The sequence below is a fragment of the Sinohyriopsis cumingii genome, chromosome 2 (genome assembly GCF_028554795.1).
Source record: "Sinohyriopsis cumingii isolate HCF-2022 chromosome 2, ASM2855479v2, whole genome shotgun sequence".
Lineage (NCBI taxonomy): Eukaryota > Metazoa > Mollusca > Bivalvia > Unionida > Unionidae > Sinohyriopsis > Sinohyriopsis cumingii.
Genome location: NC_142962.1, coordinates 95,150,388 through 95,172,307, shown reverse-complemented (window position 1 = coordinate 95,172,307; position 21,920 = coordinate 95,150,388). Strand labels below are relative to the sequence as shown.

General features: G+C 38.3%; 1 protein-coding gene across 1 annotated transcript in view; it reads right to left on the bottom strand.

Moving 5' to 3' along the window:
* LOC149805412 (2-oxoadipate dehydrogenase complex component E1-like) overlaps positions 1–21,920 on the bottom strand; it is an 82,031-nt gene that overhangs the window by 33,511 nt on the left and 26,600 nt on the right. The window contains exons 11-15 of the mRNA XM_089949968.1: positions 21,503–21,578; positions 20,128–20,319; positions 18,219–18,320; positions 17,065–17,196; positions 8,604–8,724 (exon numbers count right to left, since the gene is read on the bottom strand). Of these exons, the coding sequence (XP_089806094.1) occupies positions 8,604–8,724; positions 17,065–17,196; positions 18,219–18,320; positions 20,128–20,319; positions 21,503–21,578 (623 nt within the window). The remainder of the gene's footprint in view (positions 1–8,603; positions 8,725–17,064; positions 17,197–18,218; positions 18,321–20,127; positions 20,320–21,502; positions 21,579–21,920) is intronic.

The following is a 21,920-nucleotide window of genomic DNA, read 5'->3' as shown; positions in this document are numbered from 1 at the left end:
AATACAACAAATAAGAGGGATATGAATATAAGTTACAACATGAATAGAACATGAATATTGTGACATACAACAACTTTTGAAAGTGAATCTAATTCTTTCTATTCTTTTAAACTATTCTAACCATATGAACAGTGTTAAAACAGTTCATTACAATGAATGCTGCTGGTAGTACCTAGAGTAAATTACAATAATTACTGAAAGGTAAAAATATATAATAAACTCCCACTATAACAATCTATTTTTTTGCTAGTTTCAGAAACTTTCCTTAAACACTTCAAAGTTATTTTGAGACAACCGCTATAAAATAAGAGACAGCACATGCATAAATGCCTTTATTGGTATATTAAAGCATTAATGTATTCAGACCATACTGATTTGTCTGAAAGAAACCTTGAGCATGCTGACAAAATGTGGCATTTTTATTTTTTTAAGTTCTTGAAGACTCTGGTAAATCAGTAATATTCAGTACCTGCAGAGGATCCATTTATAGGTCCCTCCACCTAAAGATCATCTACTTTAACTTTAGTGAAAGAAAACACCTTTGTGTACATTTCTCTTTTCTGTATTTCATTGGTTACCTATAGCTAGTGCTAAGTTATCCTGCATGAATGACATCAGTCAGCTTGTCCTTGCTCATGTGAGAAAAGAACACTTTTCTTAGGAAACTTAGTGATATATATGGTAAACTATTTATTTTCCAGGAAAACCAGCATCTGCCCATGACAACACAAACCATGATTAGGTCCTGATGTCAAAAACTGGGACACAAAGGAGTGAAATTGCCCACCTACATACATCAAAGGACTGTGTAACAACATGATAATAAGAAAGCAGTTGCAGCAGCAGCAAGAGAGGAAGTTGAAGAATTCTATATTGTAGAGATTAAGGGACAGATAAGAGAACTGACCATGCAACCATTCTAAAACTATCGTAAGAATTGGGCAGACTCACCCTTCAAATATCTTGGCTAAAAATTGATCTTGATAAGCTGAAATGATATATCTTACTTCTTACAAAAGAAATGATGATCATGTAAAATTCTAGATGGGACTAACTGGATTTCTTGTTTGAATATTTGGATCCTTTCTTGACAACAAAAGTGACAATGGCCAGAGAGAAAATGTTTCTGATAGCCTGGATCAAGATGTGTCTGAACTCACCACTGGAAGAATTGGCATTTCAATTGGTGTTCATGTTTCCACAGTCTGCAGAACATTTACAGGAGTGATAGGTGTCACGCATTGCAGAATGAGACCCTTTGTACATTGGCCAGAGAGAGAGATGAGCTTAGAAAAACCATGCCAATGACATGAAAATCATCAGGATGCAAAACTGTTGCAATCACTGATTGGTTCGAAGTGTTCAATGATTGCCCTCCAATATGGAATTCAAATCTGAAAGCACCACATTACTATCAAATTTCTTATAAGAATTATGGATCAGCATCCTTCATTTCTAAAGGATAGGGTGGACATGTCCAAACTAACTCAAATTTCAGGTCTGCTGGAGAAACTTCTGCCTGTGGATCTAGTTCCAGCCAACTGAGGCTTTGGCATTCAGGATCTTCTCTATACAAGGTGCCAATTAGTTATATAGTACATGCCTAAATAGAGGGATAAACCAAAGTTTCCCCTTTAGATCTGGAACTACACTCTTTTTCATGCAAAGGAATGGTGAAAAAATACCAAATTGATTCACAATATTTGCCATGTTTGCTGCAGTCTAGCAAATCAGTGAAAATATGTTCTTGAATAAGTGGATTTTAATTTTCAGCACACTGCTTTCTGAGACTGATTACCCAGAGAGAGAGAGGGAGTTGGATAGGGAGAGAATATTAGTTTTCCTTGATTAACTGTTAATTTTTATTGTAAACTCCTATCTCAATTTGTTCAACTAAAATATGTTTTCTTTGATAATACTTACCTAATCATCATACCTATGGAGAACTACTACCACCTTGCAAATCCAGCTCTCCCAGATTAAAATATCTACCTAAAGAGCTATACATTATCTGCCCACCTAGGTGACAGTTAAAGTGTTCTCCCCTTGATATCAGGATTGGTATTGCCTAATCCCTTGAAAATGCCAGTTACTACAGGAGTAGAAGGCACTCTCTATATGGATGTAGCTGTGAGGAGGCTGGGAGGTTGTATGTGTAGTATGACTAAGTAAGTATTAACAAAAAAATAAATTTTACTATAAACAATTGGTTTCTTCTTCAAATGCATTGCCTAATCATAAGAGGTGGATGGAGATGCATCCCTTTACCCCCAGAGGTACGAGAGACAGCTTCTAGATAACCCAACTGATGAATGGACTCTATACGTCAGGTAGGGGCTTTGAAAGGGAAAATTTTCCCTCCTGCACATCGAGCAGAAGTCATGGAGTAATGTCCATGTCAAATGACCCAGGAATGTAACCTTCTGCACCATGGCTATAGGTCCAACCAAATCAAACTGAGCCTTTTTGGATGAAAGACCTCCAAAATAAAGACTGTAGAATGTATTTGGATCTCCATCCCATGGCATGGATATTAACAGTTAGAGTATAGTTTCACTCATATACAATGTTTGTGGCAACTGTCTTAACTTTGTAAGCTGAGATCCAAAGCAAATTGAATACCCATGATAGATTCCACTTGGGCAAGGATTTAATGTCATTGGACCAATGTAATCCAAAATAAACATTGTCTTAGTTCTTGTTCCTATGCTACCACCTTCAAAACCATAAAACTGTAAAGGAGCTTGCCACTTGAATGCCATATTTAAACAGTGGCGATTAAAAACACACTTTACTTTAACAGACGGAAACCCAGTAAAGCATTTTGGGTGCCAATGAATGGAATACTGCACTTTTTTTGGTTGACTGAAAATAAGGTTATCAGTTGGCACAGCATGTTATTTTGGTAAACTGATGAGTGGGTTAGTATTCCATCCAGTGTGATATACTTTCATATTATGCAGGCACGACCATGACCATGTTGAGCAGCAGCATGGTAAAATTGTCTGGTATTCCTTCAAGGTATGATAGTAAGCCAAACTTTAGATAGGCATACAATGTTGTATGCCTGAGCTAAATATTAGTACCAAACTTATTATGCTACGTTAAATGTTGCTTGAAATATTAGAACTGATTCTGAAATAGGAGATGTGAGAAGTGTCCTCCCTTGTACGTTTTTTAAAAGTACACGACTATTATGTAAATTGTATGAAACAATATGAGCCCTGTGATTGATATCAATGAGCCTGACCAAGTCTTTCTTTTTTTTGGAGTGGAGGGGTTGCTGCTAGCTGGCAAACGTCTACAAAATTTACTCACTAATTATAATTTCTGTTCGAAATTTAGACTCCAAATGTTTGAGCCCTATGATGCTATTACTTGTCACAGGAAGTCAGCTATTATGGTATGGATGCCTACAGTGGTAAAAAGTGTTCTTGTATGCACAATTGTGAGAATATATTCCACCTTTAAGGTGGAGGGGCCATTTCACTTGAGGGATTCTCCACCACTAGTTATGAGAACTGTTTGTTCCTAAGGGCACATTTTAATAAGATGCAGACATGCAGGTACAGGAACTCTGGGCTGGGATGAAACACCTGCTGTCATGTCATGGTTGCTTAAAGCAGATCAGGGAATATCTTGATTCCTGGAAATTCTTTTGCAAACTGATGAGGTTGATTCAAGATTTTGCATTTGAGTGGATTAATCAGGATGAGGAGACACTACAATTCTTTTGCTTCCTATATTGCCTTCAGAACCTGAGGTATTGGAGAAGTGTATACATCTGGTAGTTCCAATCTACAGAAAGAGGACAGCTTATCCAGACATTCTGAATCTGGGACTGGTGAGACAAAGGTTGGAATTGTGGTATTCCACCTTGTTGCCGATTGGTCCATTATATGTCAATTGCACAGGCTAACTATTGAGTGAAAACCGAGGAATGAGGAGTCCATTCCATTTGTATTAGTTGGTTGTTGAAGGAGAACGAGTCTGCAGAAACATTTGACAGCCTAAGATATGTCAAACTTGGACAAGAATTGGTTGTTGAAGACACAACTTTAGAAAATTGTTACAATTTTATGCCAGCCAACAGTTTCTATTTAATCCCGGATTGAAAAGTTATGTTCAAACATGAGGTTTGCAGAGATCAAGCTTCTGAGCTGAAACCTTCATGAGGCAACTCTGATCTGGTGATACATCAGAGTACACTGAGCATACAACCAACTTCAGTAACAAAGCAAGGCTTGAGGGGTAATGTCCTGTGTCCCGGCTCTCAATGGAAGGAAGAGGCATCTGATAGTGCCATGACTTGCCTCTGTGCATTTTAAGTAGTGCCTGAGAATGCAAACAGAATCTTGTATGGCAACTGTTCTCGACCTGACTATGGAAGAGTGCAAGCGAGTGACAACTCTTTGGTGACCAATGGATAGTAACCGATTTTGGCTAAAAAGCCTTGTTGTGTCCAGAAAACCACTGAACCCTCTGATTTGCCACTCCTGGATAGAGTGTTGGCCAAGGCAATGAGTCTGCCAGGAATGTGTCTGATTAGTATGTTGAAGTGGAGATTGTCACACCTACAAAGAAACGGCAAAACCAGAACACACTGGTCAGTTGATTTGGTGCCTCCCTGTTTGAGATAGGTCACCAACACAGAGTTGTTGGACCTAAAGAGGACTGCTGTTGCTCCAAGTCAATCTCTTCAGAAGTAAAAAGGCACTGATGACAGGCTTCATTTCTGTGATGCTGATGTGTTGAGTCCATTCCCCTGGCTCACATGTGCCGTCAACGGCAGTAAAGTCTGGCAACAGGTGGGCACTCCAACCGTATTCAATATCAGACAAGTATATACCATTTTTTCCACTTGTGTTTCTCCAGCTGGGTTCCTATGGCCAGCCATCCTGGGTTGTGCCACTGATGCAGGAATGATCAAATCTCGGGTGTGATCATGATTGTTATCAAGGGGACTTGACAAGTGGAGCCATTATGCTTGCATTGTTATTTCTATGGGCCCATTAAAAGGATGACCAAGAAGGATCAAGTCTGCTGCCAAACTGAATAAACCAAGGAGCTGCAAAAACTCTCTCACTGAAGTCCAAGTCCTGCAGGAAATGGACTCAACAAGTTTTCTGATTACGCAAACACAAAAGTCACACCAGATTCAAGATGGTTAAAATGTCCATGCCCAAATGGACAGAACTCTGGGACTGACTTTACTCAGTTCACTAGACAATCCAGAATATTTAAAGTGGCAAGAAGATATTTCCTGCCTTGGGGTAGAATGGAACTTGCCATGTGGAGGGTGTTGTCCAGGTACACTACAGTCTTCAGAGATGACATGGACCAGAACAGGGTGATGACACAATCCATAATCTTGGTGAAGCCAAAGCGCTAATCTCGAGACCCAAAGGAAGAACTTTGAACTGACAAACCGTGAAGTGGTAAATAAAACAAATATTTTCATGATATAGGGGATTGGTTGGTTTTGGGACATAAAATATGCTTCAGCCATAATGAGACTGATGGAATACTCATCCAATCGAACGGAGAGGCAGATTGATCTCGCTGTCTCCATTTTGAATTTTGGAGGCACAATCAATTGGTTGAGGTGACTCATGTCGATGATGTGTCTCACCTTGCTGTTGATTTCCAAACAATAAATAGACTTGATTAAAGCCCTGGGGATTGTGGTCTTTGCACCATCTTTTTTTATTTTGATGAGCGACCATATTTCCTGCTATAGAAAGGCATTCTTCTTCTGGTCTGACAGTGCATCCATCAAGAGGGGAGAGGAAGGACAGGGGAGGGGGTTGTTGATGAACAAAACAAAAAGCCCCTCCGAAATGACCTGGATCACCCACCCATTATGATGGAATAGGGTGATCCAGTGAGTTCAATATTCGGTTTCTTCCCTCCCCTATATGATTGCTTCCAAGGGATTGCTATCGGCGCACAAGTGACTGAGAAGATCCCCTGTCCCAAGACTGCTTTACACTCCTTCACACTGTAAGTGGCTGAGTGTTTCCAGGCACCCATGTGGGTTGTGTGACAAGGTGGAGGGGCAGTTCCTCTACCATTTCTACAACAGCAACAGTGACCCAAACAAGGTCGTCCAGAAAGGGAAGGTATGACAGTCATGCAACACATCATGTCAGGTGTAAATTGGCAGAAGATGTCAAAGTATCTTCCATAGTATGGTGAGCAACCCTGGTCAATGACCCTAGCAATCCCCACCAATGGATCTTAAGTATGGCTATTGCTGGGTGTCTCCATCGAGTCTGAATGTGCCGATGGGGCCTAATGCAAAGGAGCAACAACATTCCAAACCAGCTCTCACATGGCATGGAGAATATTTTGTCTGCCTTATAAAACAGACGAGTGGAAATAGGAACAGCTGCTATATTCTTGTCAAGTGCTAGCAGATCTGTACTGAAGGTGTTGGCAGCCTTAAGTCTAGCCAATTGAGGAAGGAACCAGGGTGGCATCTTTAGCATTATAGACCCGAGTAGCAGTAGGAGTGGAGGACATTCTGAAATAGCCAACACCCTATAAATCTCCTTGACTGTGGCTTGAAAGCTAAACTTCAGTCCATTCCAAGGTCAGATCTGAGTATGATGTGAAGGATGGCTGACTTGAAGGAGTTTTGTCATGCTCAATGTGCATAGAGGCCCAATCTCAGACTAACTGCAGTTCTGGAGAAGACATTCCAGGTGGCATGAAAAGTGAACCATCCTTATAAAAACTTCACTAGCTCTCCATTGTACACAAGCAGTGAAAATACAGAAGTCCGGCATTGTCGGAACTGTCAGCTGATTTGCCCAGCAAATTGTCAGCCTAGAAGCTGGCAGTATAGAAGACAGTTCGGCTATCATAGGTACCAGCCGCTCAAAGGACTGGACCAATTCAACAAAAATGTCCCCATGTTGGAACAGCTGGATGGCCAGTGATGGCTGGACAGTCAGTGATGGTGCAGTTTTATTATGCATTGGATCCAATAGATCTGGTACAAACCCCATGCGACCAGACATACATAACTTTCTCAGGCATGCAGGGGCTTGTGCCCAATGAGCTGCCTAAAATTGGGGAAAACTGCCCCAATGAGTCGGAAATACAAGTAACGAATTAGTTGAATAAGCCATCTTTTCAAAAGGCCTCCCATGCTGGATGGTCAGTATCAGCTGTACGGTCGATGACAGCTGTATGGCTTGATGGCCAGTAATGGTGCAGTGGTAAAAGGAGGTGGATCCAATGAATCCAGTATGAACCCCATGCACCCTGACTTACAGGCACTGGGCTGCCTAAAACTGGGTAACAATCCACAATGAGTCAGTATCACCAAAAATTCATTTCCTTAACTTATTCCATCTTTCCTTCCCTTCAATGCCATGTCAACTATTGCAATCTATGTGCATTTAGTAGACATTTCTCCAGAAATACCTTAAGAGAAAGCAAAGTATAAATTAGCAATTTAGTATGTGATTAACTAGCTAATACTAAAGCCAAGATTTTCTCTGACCATGAATTACACATGCTGCATGTTACAGACAATGTGCACATAGTATATACAAAACAAGAGTCATGGTAAACTTTCATGCTCTGAAGTTGCATTAGAGCATTTGGATGATGTTCTGCTGAAATGACACAAGGAGGAAATAAAAAGCATAAATTATTAATCATCAGGCTACTAAATCGCTAATATATATATATATATATATATATATATATATATATATATATATATATATATATATATATATATATATAGTCATATTCCCTGTTACTACCTAATTGAAAGAGTCACTGTCACATTAGAAACCTACAGACTGTACTTTAAACTTATGCATTCATGTATTTAATTGACCTTTCTACATAAATGACACATAGAAGGGAAAAACAACAAATATAAATTATCAATGCAGAATGTAAATAACTCGCTAAAACCGAGTCTGTTACAAATGGAGCAAGCTAAAAAGGTCATAGTTGTGCTAACTCATAATAACCTTGTGGAGGTCAGTGATAGCAAGGATGATATGGTCTTAAAAGGAAAAAATTCCTAAAGATGACAAAATCAAAATTGTTAAAAAGAATGTATACAACCTGCAGCAGAATCATTAATCCACATAATAAATCCAAAAGGAACACTGGATGAGTCAATTAGAACACAAAAATGGCTTGCATTGACATAGGATAAACTGCACAACTAGCAACAACTGGCAGTGCCAAGTGGCGGTAAATGGCGAGAGTTACTGCCCTTTGGCTATTGAAATAGACAGGAAAAGATAATTTTCATCTTTTAGTAGGGCTGGATTTGCACAATAGAGTCTAATATTCCTAAAGCAATTTGAATGGGGAACATACTTGAAGGAGAAATCAATCCAAAAAGAAATGTGAATGCCACTGTGTTCACAAAAAAATCAGCTACCTAATTAGAGCTGATCAAGGGTTTGGATTGGTTTGGTGTTGTATGGGACAGCAACACAAGTAGTTTATTTAGTACCAAGGCAACTGGACACTTGAGTGTTCATAGGTTTGTATACTTGTAGATGGATTGAATTTGCATATACTGGTACCTTTAAAACAAAGGTTTTGCTGTATAATTACTATACCTTGAGCCATAAGAGTTCCCATCGCCAAAGCCTCAGCTGTGGACCAGTCCAGGTCCATACCACTTTCCATTCGCTGAATTCTCCGGTCTATGTGAGTCTTCTGAATGTTGGGATGGATTATCTGAAAGTTGAGAATTCCAGAAAAATCAAAGTCATCTGAGAATCAACTTTCTTCAATAATACTTTATTGAAATGTGTCTAACACACCCACATAGTTGAAACATTATTACACCATGAGTTTCCATTTCATAATGCATAGACAGATCTGGACTGAGAGCATTCATTGAAAGTCATCAAAAGATTGAAAAGCTTGCATATAACAGAGCTATGGCCTGGGCATTTGTTGTAAATCATCAGCAGAATGAAGAGATTGCATCCTGAACTACTGGGAAATGATGTGACAACTGATGTGGGACTAGGGCATTTGATGTAAATTATTATAACAATGAAACTTTCAAAACTTTCATCTAAAACTACATGCAATGATGTGATAACAGATCTGGATCTAGGGCATTTAATGTAAATCATTATCAAAATGATGAGCTTACATCATGAACTACCTGCAAAACATGTGAGGACAGAGCTGGCTCTACACATTTTGCTGTAAAACATAAGAATAATGAGCTTACATCATAAACTACCTGCAAATCATGTGAGGACAGAGATGGCTCTAAACAATTTGCTGTAAAACATAAGAATAATGAGCTTACATCATGAACTACCTGCAAATCATGTGAGGACAGAGATGGCTCTAAACAATTTGCTGTAAAACATAAGAATAATGAGCTTACATCATGAACTACCTGCAAATCATGTGAGGACAGATCTGGCTCTACACATTTTGCTGTAAAACATAAGAATAATGAGCTAACATCATGAACTACCTGCAAATCATGTGAGGTCAGATGTGACTATACAATTTGCTGTAAAACCTAAGAATAATGAGCTTACATCATGAACTACCTGCAAATCATGTGAGGACAGATCTGGCTCTACACAATTTGCTGTAAAACTTAAGAATAATAAGATTACATCATGAACTACCTGCAAATCACGTGAGGACAGATCTGGCTCCACACAATTTACTGTAAAACATAAGAATAATGAGCTTACATCATGAACTACCTGCAAATCACGTGAGGACAGATCTGGCTCCACACAATTTACTGTAAAACATAAGAATAATGAGCTTACATCATGAACTACCTGCAAAACATGTGAGGTCAGAGCTGGCTCTACACAATTTGCTGTAAAACATAAGAATAATGAGCTTACATCATGAACTACCTGCAAATCATGTGAGGACAAATCTGGCTCTACACAATTTGCTGTAAAACATAAGAAAAATGAGCTAACATCATGAACTACCTGCAAAAACATGTGAGGTCAGAGCTGGCTCTACACAATTTGCTGTAAAACATAAGAATAATGAGCTTACATCATGAACTACCTGCAAATCATGTGAGGACAAATCTGGCTCTACACAATTTGCTGTAAAACATAAGAATAATGAGCTTACATCATGAACTACCTGCAAATCATGTGAGGACAGATCTGACTCTACACATTTTGCTGTAAAACATAAGAATAATGAGCTAACATCATGAACTACCTGCAAATCATGTGAGATCAGATGTGACTATACAATTTGCTGTAAAACATAAGAATAATGAGCTTACATCATGAACTACCTGCAAATCACGTGAGGACAGAGCTGGCTCTACACAATTTGCAGTAAAACATAAGAATAATGAGCTTACATCATGAACTACCTGCAAATCATGTGAGGTCAGATTTGACACTACATAATTTGCTGTAAAATATCATAAGAATTAAGAGCTTTCATCATGACCAACCTGCAAATGCTTGTAACATGTGGGAAGAGGTATATCACCAGATCCCTATCAGAGTTCAAAATAGGTGACACAAAGGTGAGCAGATTCTGATCTACCTGAGCTTGATTAGATCAACCATTGTGTGATGCCAAAGATCACAAATCCAGTGAAAAATTAACAGGTGGAGACAGGAGTGCAGAATCTGACATCTCCGTTAGAACAAGTCAGCATGGGCATTCATGTGGCCAAAGGGTTATGTCGCATCTGACTTCTACTTGCTCACAAGAAAATGTAGCATTTAACATGTGTTCCTGTAAGATATCATCCACAGCTGGTTTTTATCTTATCAGCTCGAAGTGAATAATGGTGCATTCTTCTGTTCTGAAGATGGCCCATGGAATGAGGCTGAGTTCAAACATGAGTACCCAAAACTGATACAAAGCTCCATGGAATATAAAACAAAGGAATTTGCTTGAAGATAATGAATCAGGATACAAAAACAGGTACTGTCAAATATATACTGATCACAAACTCGTAATATTTACCAAATGCTGTATCAACCATGCCATCTCCCTCTTAAGCTGGCTTAAGTCCACCATCTGCTGAAAATTTTCTTTGACTTTTGGAAGGAAGAAGTTAATAAAAACCCAGATGAGTTCTTTATGTAAACTATCTCCTAAGCCCTACCTCTGCAAAATTAATGCCTTCTTGGGGAGTGATCAGAACTTGTATTGTACAAAGGAAGGACAGAAGGGAAGTGGACTGGATAAACAAAATCCATAGCCTATCCAAAAGAACTCGGATCACCATCCATTGTCCATAAACAGGGAAATCCATGTTTGATGAAAATGAAGGAGCCTGGCATCTACAGGAATATTGGCATGTAGCAGGAACAGAGTTGATGTCATTTATTAGTCACGGGGGAGGAAAAATATGGGGTTCTTCTCCCCTTTATTGCACTGTATTTGGTACTTTGAAGATTATTGCCAACCAAATTGTACTTGTGGGCCAAATGGCTGCTACTGATTGGAGTTCCTCCATTTCTCTTCTGGTTATTTGGCAATTAGGACTTAGGGTAAGGTGAGCTGCCCAGTTCATAACTTTTGTAATGAGGCATGTTGACTAAAAACATGATCATTACCACTTTCACTGCAGTTCTGAAGATTGTATGGGAAGCCAAGTCAAACAAGGAAAAGGTTACTAATACTGTTGCACCCAGGACCCCAGGCAGGGGACTATGAGTTCCCAACCCTCCAAATCTGGGAGACACAAATTTTGAAGGAACAAAGGAAAATACAAGTACATAATGCAACATTACTGCTAAAAAATTAGATCCTTTTATATGCTTTGACAGTTATGCAACCTAAATGTCATCTGCACTGTACTGTCATACATTCCTTGGACAGTTACATTATTCCAATAAACATTTCATCATGTGTTCCAATAAATCATGAAAATATTAACGTTTATCTTGCTAAACTAAAATAAGCTGCACCATGGAAGTTTCTGTTCCAGATCTTGCTCTTACTTAATATTAATGTTCATTCATCAGCATTTATTAATAATAAATACCAATGTTTTCTTAACTATTTTTCTTTTCAAATTAATAAACCATTAATTAAATGACAAATTGAGAATCTGCATTACTTTAGTTTCTTTAGTAATTAATTCAAGCCCCACCCCCATTGAAATCTTCATTACCGTAGGTGTGACTTTAGCCTCAAACATACATTACACTAGTGGCCCTCAAAGACTTTACACTGTAACTCAGCCAACTACCATGAACATTTTCAATGCCAGATATATTATTTTATAACAGATGTTCCTTGCAAGCTCACAGATCTTATCACCTTTATGACCATTGGTAGCACCAATATAAATGTGAATAGACATCTACTAAAGAAAAGCTGAAGGCATAGTTTTCCATTTTTCCTGATGAAATAGGGCACAAAGAGGGGCACACAGGTTACAAATTTGAGGGACACTGAACAAAATCATGTGCTCAGTGTGCAACTATTTTTTTTCCCCCACTACTCAGATCAAATATGTTGCAGGGCAAACATTTTTACAACCACTTTGTCTCAATTCAAAACAATGATATGGTAGGCATCAGAGAACTTTCTGTACCAGCAGAAAGCTTATCTGAGAAAGCGTCAGAGTTACCAAGGTCCTGAGTCTTGATAGACTAAATATTAGTAACCCATTTTAATCTTAAGAGATTGGCTGCAGGTGGAAGGAGGAATTACCATCATCCAATTCCACTGAGACCTTGATCAAGGCTGCCTGACTTGAAGATGTCGGTGGTGGGAACTTTGTTAAAAGCAATCCTATATGTCTCTTTAATTGCAACTTTGAAGCTGATCTCTGTACTTTCTATAGTAGGATATAAGGATCTATGCTCCTATAAAGATTTCTACATGTTATTTTACCTGCCAACAGGATAAAGTAATAAAATGTAGCCCCTGTTGTCTGAACTGATGTAAGGGTGCCTGGCATAGCTTTGATAAATGAGGGAACCTGAAGGGCTGGTGTTGAACAACCGCATGGATGGACTAACCAGACACATCACCATAACATGCCATAAATGATGGAATGGTCATCTAGCAATGAACAACATGCTGACCAACTAGAGGGACCCAGAACACATATGGTTGGGGCAAAGGTTCATGGAAGCTATAGATTTCAAGATGAAGGATCGACACTGCATTAAATAAAACCTGTTCTTGGCAAAGAAGCAAGTACAATCATGAGTGAAATGGAACATACAGGTAGTTCAGATCGACCCACAATCTCATCAATCCTGAATGTTACAGCATGGGCAAAGGTTCATGGAAACTATAAATTTTGATTGATTCTCCATGAGATGGAGCCTGTTCTTGGCAACAAAAAGCAAGTGCCGACATGAGTGAAACTCAACAAGCAGCTAGTTCGGATTGACCCACAATCTCATCAATCCTGAATGTTATAGCATGGGCAAAGGTTCATGGAAACTATAAATTTTGATTGATTCTCCATGAGATGGAGCCTGTTCTTGGCAACAAAAAGCAAGTGCCGACATGAGTGAAACTCAACAAGCAGCTAGTTTGGATTGACCCACAAAGCTTATCTCTCAATGATCATGCTAAATGAAGCTAGTATGAATAAGAAGCAGTCTTTCAGAGATGCTGCCAGGAATTTTTCAAAAGGAGTGGGCTCCCCTTGTCACAAAAATAACTGGGGAAACAGAAAAAGGGGAGAGGGGGAACAGCCATAGATCAATATTTATCAGATACATTAATACTGATCTCTCTTTCTTCCAGCTCAACTCTATTATAGCTCTGTTGAAACCAAAATCTTTTAAAGATGTTGCTTTTAGTTGCATAAGCATTAATCAGTTGACTGTTTCTGAGCTTAATCTTTTCTTTATCTGCGCATGAATATTGTACTGTGCTGATTTCCCTCTATTTGCATTTTAAATAGGTTCGGAAATCTGCCTTTTCTACATTCTGAAATAGCGCTGAAAGAGGAGTTGACCTGCATGTCATATATTTTTGTCCATCCAGCATGTTGATTAGACTCATATTCAACATCATTTTCCAGTTCAAAATCACTCACTGGTATCTTCATTATACCCCTCTAAATTAAATAAACAAAAGCAATCCAGACTGTCATGCTGACATCTGAGCATATCCTGATTTCAGGTCATTGCTCGTGCAGCAGGATGCCTGCTACAAACCAAGTAAGGTCATTGCATTGTGACATAATATAGCTCAAAACATGATCATTTGTCCAAGAGGCCAAAGACCAGCTACCACTGCGGTAGAAGAATCATCTGCAGGAGTCTCAAGAAAAGTAACCCAGGCTACGAGGATCTGTACTTACAATTAGAAGAAACAAGGATTGAAGAAATTGCCAGGCAAAATCAAATTACCTGTGTGAATGGAAGACACTTCATTCAAGACAGTTTTGAACTTCATACCCATATGAATGAAATGATGTGATGTGATGAGATCCAATTTATACTACTGACAAGGAATCCTATACAAAAAAGTAGACTAACAAGCAATTACATGTTTTGATACAAAATTACTTACCTGATGCTTTTCTATATGGTTTCGAAGTGAAAAAAATTTCAGAAAGCTCAAGCAGCTGATTTTTTAATAAAAGGAAGTACCTTGAACTGACCAACAGTGTTAATACATGTGTACCTAAAGAACTCTGGAAAACCTTTGAGCAGGTATTAGGTACATATCTCAAAGTTCTAGGCTGACTGTGAGAATTCCTTCCTGAACAGCGATGAGAACCAATTTCAGTGTCTCCATTCTGAAAGTGGTACCTGAATGAAGCAGATAACATGAGTTTAAATCAATGATGAAGCTTGCCATTGATTTTGTAACCTAGGAAAAGGTCTGGAGCAAAATCCAAGTGTGTTAGTATTGTGTACAATCTCAGGTGCCCTTATGAAAAGGAAATGTTGATTCTTGCTGCAGAACATTCACTATGTAAGGTCAGTGAAGTGAACCCTTGACAATGGGTGAAGGGCACTTGACATCGCCTGCAGACTATCTGGAACAACTTGCAACACCCATAGGTCAGCAGGGCTGTATCCCTCCCATTCAATGCAAATGTATTTAATTTTCTTCCCTCTGGGATATCAGAAAAAGATAGCATAAGCTTGGCAACATTTCTGCTAAGGTTGGGCAGGGAGACGAGACTGGTCCATATCCTCCAATACTTACCTGTATGTGTCCTGTGGAAACTGGGTCCTTGACAAAGAAAGGTAATGGAAGGGGTGTGTCCTGTTTGGTGTGTCTTATGGGGTCCTTCCTGTTTCTCTGATCTCTCCAATGAAGTAGGGTTCTGAGTCACAAGGATTGCGAGATCTGCCTCTTTGGAATCCTGCTGCAATCTTAAAATTGCTTTGTGATGGTTTTCCCATGACAGTGATGTGGTGAAAAATGCATCTCTCTCCTATATGCATTGGGTAAGAAAATGTAGAGCTGCTCTTTAGCACACAAACCATATGGGACCGAATCCCAAGCATGAGTGTCAGCAGGGCTATTCATGAAAAGGTTGAGGCTATATTCAGACTGCATTAAAATGGCCATGGAAATCAAGCCAAACATAGATCCTAGTGCTACAACAGCCTGAAGCTGTTGTTGCATGCCAAGGAAGAAATTCAGTCTCTACATGCAGAGGAAGGTTTGAAAGATCCGGGTCTGCAATGTCTCTGTTGACAGATCAGACTAAACGTTGAAAGGTTGGAGAGTGTCTTGTTGCACACCAGGTTGAAAAATGTATTAAAGAAGCTGCCAGTGCAAAAGGTCCTGTTGGCACATGGGTATTAAAGTGGTCCTTTTCACAGTAATGAAGCATATCAGAAACTCAAACTGTGACAGTTATTTAAATGATGACTGGTCTTTTCAACTATGAAATCAACAGATGCAGGAATTTAATAAGAGGCCATAAGTGACTTATGAGGCACAAGTGGACAAAACTCTGTAGGCAAAGCCCGAAAACCTCACTGATTGAAGAGTAGAAGGGCAAGTCTTCTCTGGACATCGTTTGGTCTGAAAAAGGAAGATGACACTTGTGGACATGAATCACTGCGAATGATAATTTGAGTCAATAGGAGAACCTCCTGCGAAGGCAGCAACAACTGAGCAGGCAAAAACAGGATGTGAAGGACAATGAACAAAGGCTGGGTGTCTGTCAATTCTGGGACAAATATCTCCCGGCATTCTTTATGTGCAATTAACTATGTTTCAGGACTATTAGTGTTTTCTTTTAAAATGGATGTTGCTGTAGACAAGTAAATTAGAATTGTGAGGTCTTGTTAAAATGTGCGCTTCCTAGCACGATGTGATGTAGTAACTGAAAAATTGACAGGATTTGGACCCAATCTCTCTATATTGTCTGATTTCCACCTTTGCAAGCAAATGACTTTATAGCATTATTGTTTCAAAACCAAGCCAGGGTCAGGTGGTCTTACAAAGTATATATGTAACCCTAATGTATTATGAACAAAGTTAAACTCAAGATCAGGAAGGGGAAGGTAATAATAATAGTATTATGCAAGAGTTACTTCCTCTATATATACTATTTTTATAGTCTATATTATATATAAACAAGGACTAAAATTTTTTAATCTTGTCAAGAGCACTGAACTTGGGAGGTGGCAGAAATTAATTCCTAATGTTAATGTGCTCAATATGTATTCAACAGATACACTACTTATTTAATACAGTAAAACCTGTATTGAGAGTCAACTGCAATTAAAGACCACTGTCTTGAGAAACCACATTCTTTGGACACAGATTTACTGATTATAGTGTTATCACCTGTCATGAGAGGCCACCTGTCTTGAGAAACCATTAAGTTTTGGCAGAAAGGGTGGTCTTTCAAGAGAGGTTCTACTGTACTGTGAAGACTAAAAACAAGTATTAACCTTTGTAATATAACCACAAAGGAACCAAAACTTTCAATGTATGTAGGTATTTCATATAATACTGAATATCAAGCCTACATCGAAGGGACAGACTTGATTGCAACATGTGCTGGGGTTTGGAATGCTCATGGACAGATGACCAGATGAATGACAATCCTGTAAATATTTAGCATATATGATCTTTGCCATTTATATTTACCATTTTTCCTGGCAAAGAAACTGACTTAGCACCAACAAACTTGAGCAGGTCAATTGGTACTCCTGTGTCCCAGGTTGTAATGCTGTCTGATGCCTGACTTAGCCCTAACCACTGACGCTTCAGGTGATAGTTCTGAAATAAAATATAACAGGGAAAGCCATGGGTTATGCTTGCAAATAGTTACTGATCAGCTGTTTTGCCGTTTCCATGTAAATATGGGGAAGTAATTTTATTTATATCCACAGTAACCTCCCTTGTGCAATGCATCTAGATCAGATCAACAGAATTCAGTGGGAAAGTAGAACACAGCTACATCAACTGAGTGCCAAAACAAAACTTTAACACCAATTTCACTTAGTTAGCATGTGCAAGGTCCAGTTTCTTCACTATCTGTCATTTTACACTGGTAAAAATAGAGCTAACTTGAAGAAATACAATGCATAAAGGTAAGAAAAACAATGTGAGTGCTGCCATTACAAGACTTTGTGCAGACGGTTTCTTCCCTGTTATTTTACATGGCTAACAATAGAGCTAACTTTATGAAATACATTATACAATGTCAATATGTTGTATTTTGCACTAAAAAGGTGTTCATTTTGCACTAAAGAGGTGTTTATTTTGCACTTAAGAGGTGTTAATTTTAGCTGGGAAAAATCATAATTTGCGGACAAACATTCCTGACATTTAATGAAATTGGGGCCAGTTTTTCAATGTAGTTGTGTACATAAACATTTAAACTGCCAAATCTGACACCTATGTAAAACACATCTGAATTTATGTATGAAATACACATATGATCAATGCAGACAAAGCATAAGTTTCCACATAGATGATGTAAAAAAAATTTTAAACAATAAATATGTAAAACACGATTGGCACACAAGGAAAAATTGTAAACGCATGTTTATCCAAATGATAGCTGGCAAATTATGAATTACATAGTGTATGTTTATGAATACCAATTACATGTGCATGAACGTATGCTTGATGTATGGGAATTTATGTGTTTGTTCTTCTGAAAAAGTCTCAACATATACATTTACACATCATTTATATATGTGGACCATATGTTCGACATTTGTAACATGTGAAATAGATGTCACCGTGAAACAGATGCCACCATGCTTGTACAGGTCTCAAAAACATACACATACCTCCACTTGGTAAGTGTCAACACTCTTTAAGTTCTCACTCAGTACCGAGTTCCACTCTGATGTGGTCTTACTAAGGTCATCCTGGCTACACAATCCTTCTTTCTAAAAGAAAGAATAAGAAAAAAGTCCAGTCTAATATATACTAAAACTATGACCATTACAAACTACCACATAAAACGTACCAACTGTTGAACAAAATAACTGCCTCTATGTGAAGTGAATTCTTCTATATTGCTCCCACTTGTAAAGTTGTACTAAATCAAAAGTTGGTAACTAAATGGACACAATGCCTGAATTTCTGAACTTACACCTCAAACGAGTTTAACTCTAGAATCCAGTGATCAGAATGACTGAAATTTCAAGTCTGACTTACAGCTGCTTAATAGGGGCCCCGAGTGGCCGAGTGGTCTAAAGCGCTCTCCGTTACGGATCACTGCCATCTCACCTCTGTCTGCGTAGGTTCGAGTCTCGGATTCAGCCAATGTGGGTATGTGAGAAAGCTTGCCAGTAGCTTCTCGTGGGTTGGTGGTTCTTTCCGGGGTTTTCCCGGGTTCTTCCTCCACCATTAATACTGGCCGCCATGTATAGCCTATTGTGTGCTGAAAAATGGCGTTAAACCCTACAACAACAACAACAACAACAACTGCTTAATAAAATGTCTCAAGTGTAGTCTTTAGTTTAACACTTATGATGGTGAAATTGGGACCAGACTACTCAAACTAAGCTTAAAAGATACTTTTCAGAGACAATTTTGGGCAAACTGTTTTAATATGTTAGTTAAAAGGGCAAGTACTTTACTGTTCATGTTCAAAGTCAACCTAATACTAAGAATTTACTGAAGATGTTATAGTATATGCAAAATGTTCTTGTTCATCTGGTTCTGACATCTTTGTTTTCATTCACTCATGCTTTAAAGTTGGTGTGAAACTTCAGTCCAAGAAAAACATTTGTGAATGATGCTCATTTCATAAAGACAAGAAATCTGTACAAGAAAATCAATCCCATTTCAAATATGGTTTTGCCCAAAGGCATTCTTATTCATCAGCTTTTAGAGACATTTAATTCCACACCATATGCAGTTTTCATGGACTTGCACTGTGAAATCAATATGTTTCAAAAACCTCTTGGGCAAGGAGATGTTTTGAAGAGAAAATACATCCAGGCTGAAGAAGTCATTCCGTCAGAACTTTTTCTGCAGTTTGTTTATATTCAACAAGAATTCTGAATATAAGGGATTAATATTTCAGCTGCAGATCCAGGATTCTTTTCTATAAAGGTACAATTTTGAGACATTCAACTTTCTGTGTAAATCATGCTAATTTAATCCACCCATCACCCAAGTCCCCAAACTCTCATTTCATATGCCACAACATTTCCCTCCTCCTCCACTCTTCTGATATGCCACATTTCCCTCCCCCTCCACTCTTCTGATATGCCACAACGTTTCCCTCCTCCTACACTCTTCTGATATGGTACTAATTTTTCCCTCCTCCTCTGATATGCCACAACATTTCCCTCCCTCTCCACTCTTCTGATATGCCACTACACTTCCCTCCTCCTCCACTCTTCTGATATGCCACTAATTTTTCCCTCCTCCTCCACTCTTCTGATATGCCACTAATTTTTCCCTCCTCCTCCACTCTTCTGACATGCCACTAATTTTTCCTTCCTCCTACACTCTTCTGATATGCCACATTTCCCTCCTCCTACACTCTTCTGATATGCCACTAATTTTTCCCTCCTCCTACACTCTTCTGATATGCCACTAATTTTTCCCTCCTCCTCCACTCTTCTGATATGCCACTACATTTCCCCCCAAACTCTCTTCTGATATGCCACAACATTTCCATGTCATATTCAACAGTTGCATGCCAAGCTAGTACCATTGCTAAGCAACCAAAATACTCACTGTAACCTGATCTGCATACATATCAGGAATGCTTTTCCTGTTCCGGATGACCTGATACATGACTGGCTGTGTGAATGATGGGTCATCAATTTCATTGTGGCCATATTTACGAAAACAAATAAAATCAAGGATGACATCCTTTCTAAACTTCTGTCTGTAATCCATAGCAATAGCTGTGGCACGTAAAACATCCTGTAGATAAGAAAAAGAGATGAAAAACAGACTGAGATACAAAATAAACACATTTAGCAGATTGTGTTATATTTTCTCTAAATTGCATGATTGCATAAAATTACAAACAATATTGATAAATATATCTTTCATTGTAAGCAAGTGCATGAAAATCATGCTGTTTTGCCATGAATGAATCCTGGAACTTTAACAAGTATCATCCCAAGCGATCATTTAAATGTCTGATTGCAAGAACAAGTCAAGCATTTCCTTTATAGGCATTAGATTACTGAGCAACAAGATGCTTGTCTTAATTATACATTTTTAAAAAGCATTCTGCCTCCTACAGTTAAAGATTGAAACTTATAGATACCTAGTTTCAGTGTTTTTTGGTGGTAATACAAATACATGCAGTTGCATGATATATAATAGCGTAAATGTTCACTAGCATGATACAGTATTTCTCTCATAAAGGGGGGGGGGGCTGCAGTCAAACACCAATGACAAAAAGTAGGGCTTGTTATTGGGTAGCCTTTAAAAATATTTGCATAATTTGTTTTATGTGAGGGTAAGCTTATCATAAGTATGGGCTTTTCATTAGATTTATCTTTATGCAAGCTATTTATCTCATGGTTGGTGCAGCATTAGAGAGGTCTACTCTTGTCTACTCCATGGAAAATTTCTCTCATCCATTAGATAATGCTGAGGAAAAAAATGATCAAGTTCTTAAAAGATAGGTCTCCTAGGCTTGGATTCTGGCAAACTACATTTTTTTATCAGCAAAAAACTATGTTTACAACACTGAAAATTGAATAAAGAATACCAGAGACTGATTTGCATATTTATATATGGAAACAGGTCCACTCCCTACCATGCATCTAGAACACACACACAGACACACACACACACAACCAAAGACCATTTCCAAATTCCATCATGGGTGCATCCCACACTCTGCATCCAAATTCCAGTAACTTCAAAGATTAGAATTATTTTTTCATTGACATGCATTATTTTATTCACACTGAAATCCAAGAAAATTAAATACAACAAGGCAAGAATTATATAGAATGAACATAGACTCCAATGAACTTCTAAATACTTTTCTTCTATTTTGTATTTCTCCATGTCCCTATGATTCATCTTTTTTCAGTCTGTACCATTACTGAATTTTTCTGGGGTTATACAAATGTATTTGTTTTACCTCTGGAAAGTCTGCATTGATATGCAATACAGGATATCCATTTATCTTGGCCAAGTCACTGCAGTACAATGATGACCTGCAACACATGACACGGACATAGAAATCTGACTTTGCACACACCTCCAAAAACATAAAAATTTTAATAAAAACAACTCTTCTTTCATTTCCTTTACATGTCATATATACTCACTTATAAGTCAAGTTCAACAACTGCAAAGACCCAGATTTGTCGTTGCATAATTTGCTGGCAGATTCAGGTCTGTGCAGTTTGTTAGGAGTAATCAGCAGAACAAAACAAACATAGACTAGACTACTCAAACTAAGCTTAAAAGGCACAAAATGCTACAGCAGATTAGAATATTTGTTGTTTGCAGTTTGACTTGACTTATAAGCAAGTATATAAGGTACTCAACCTCAA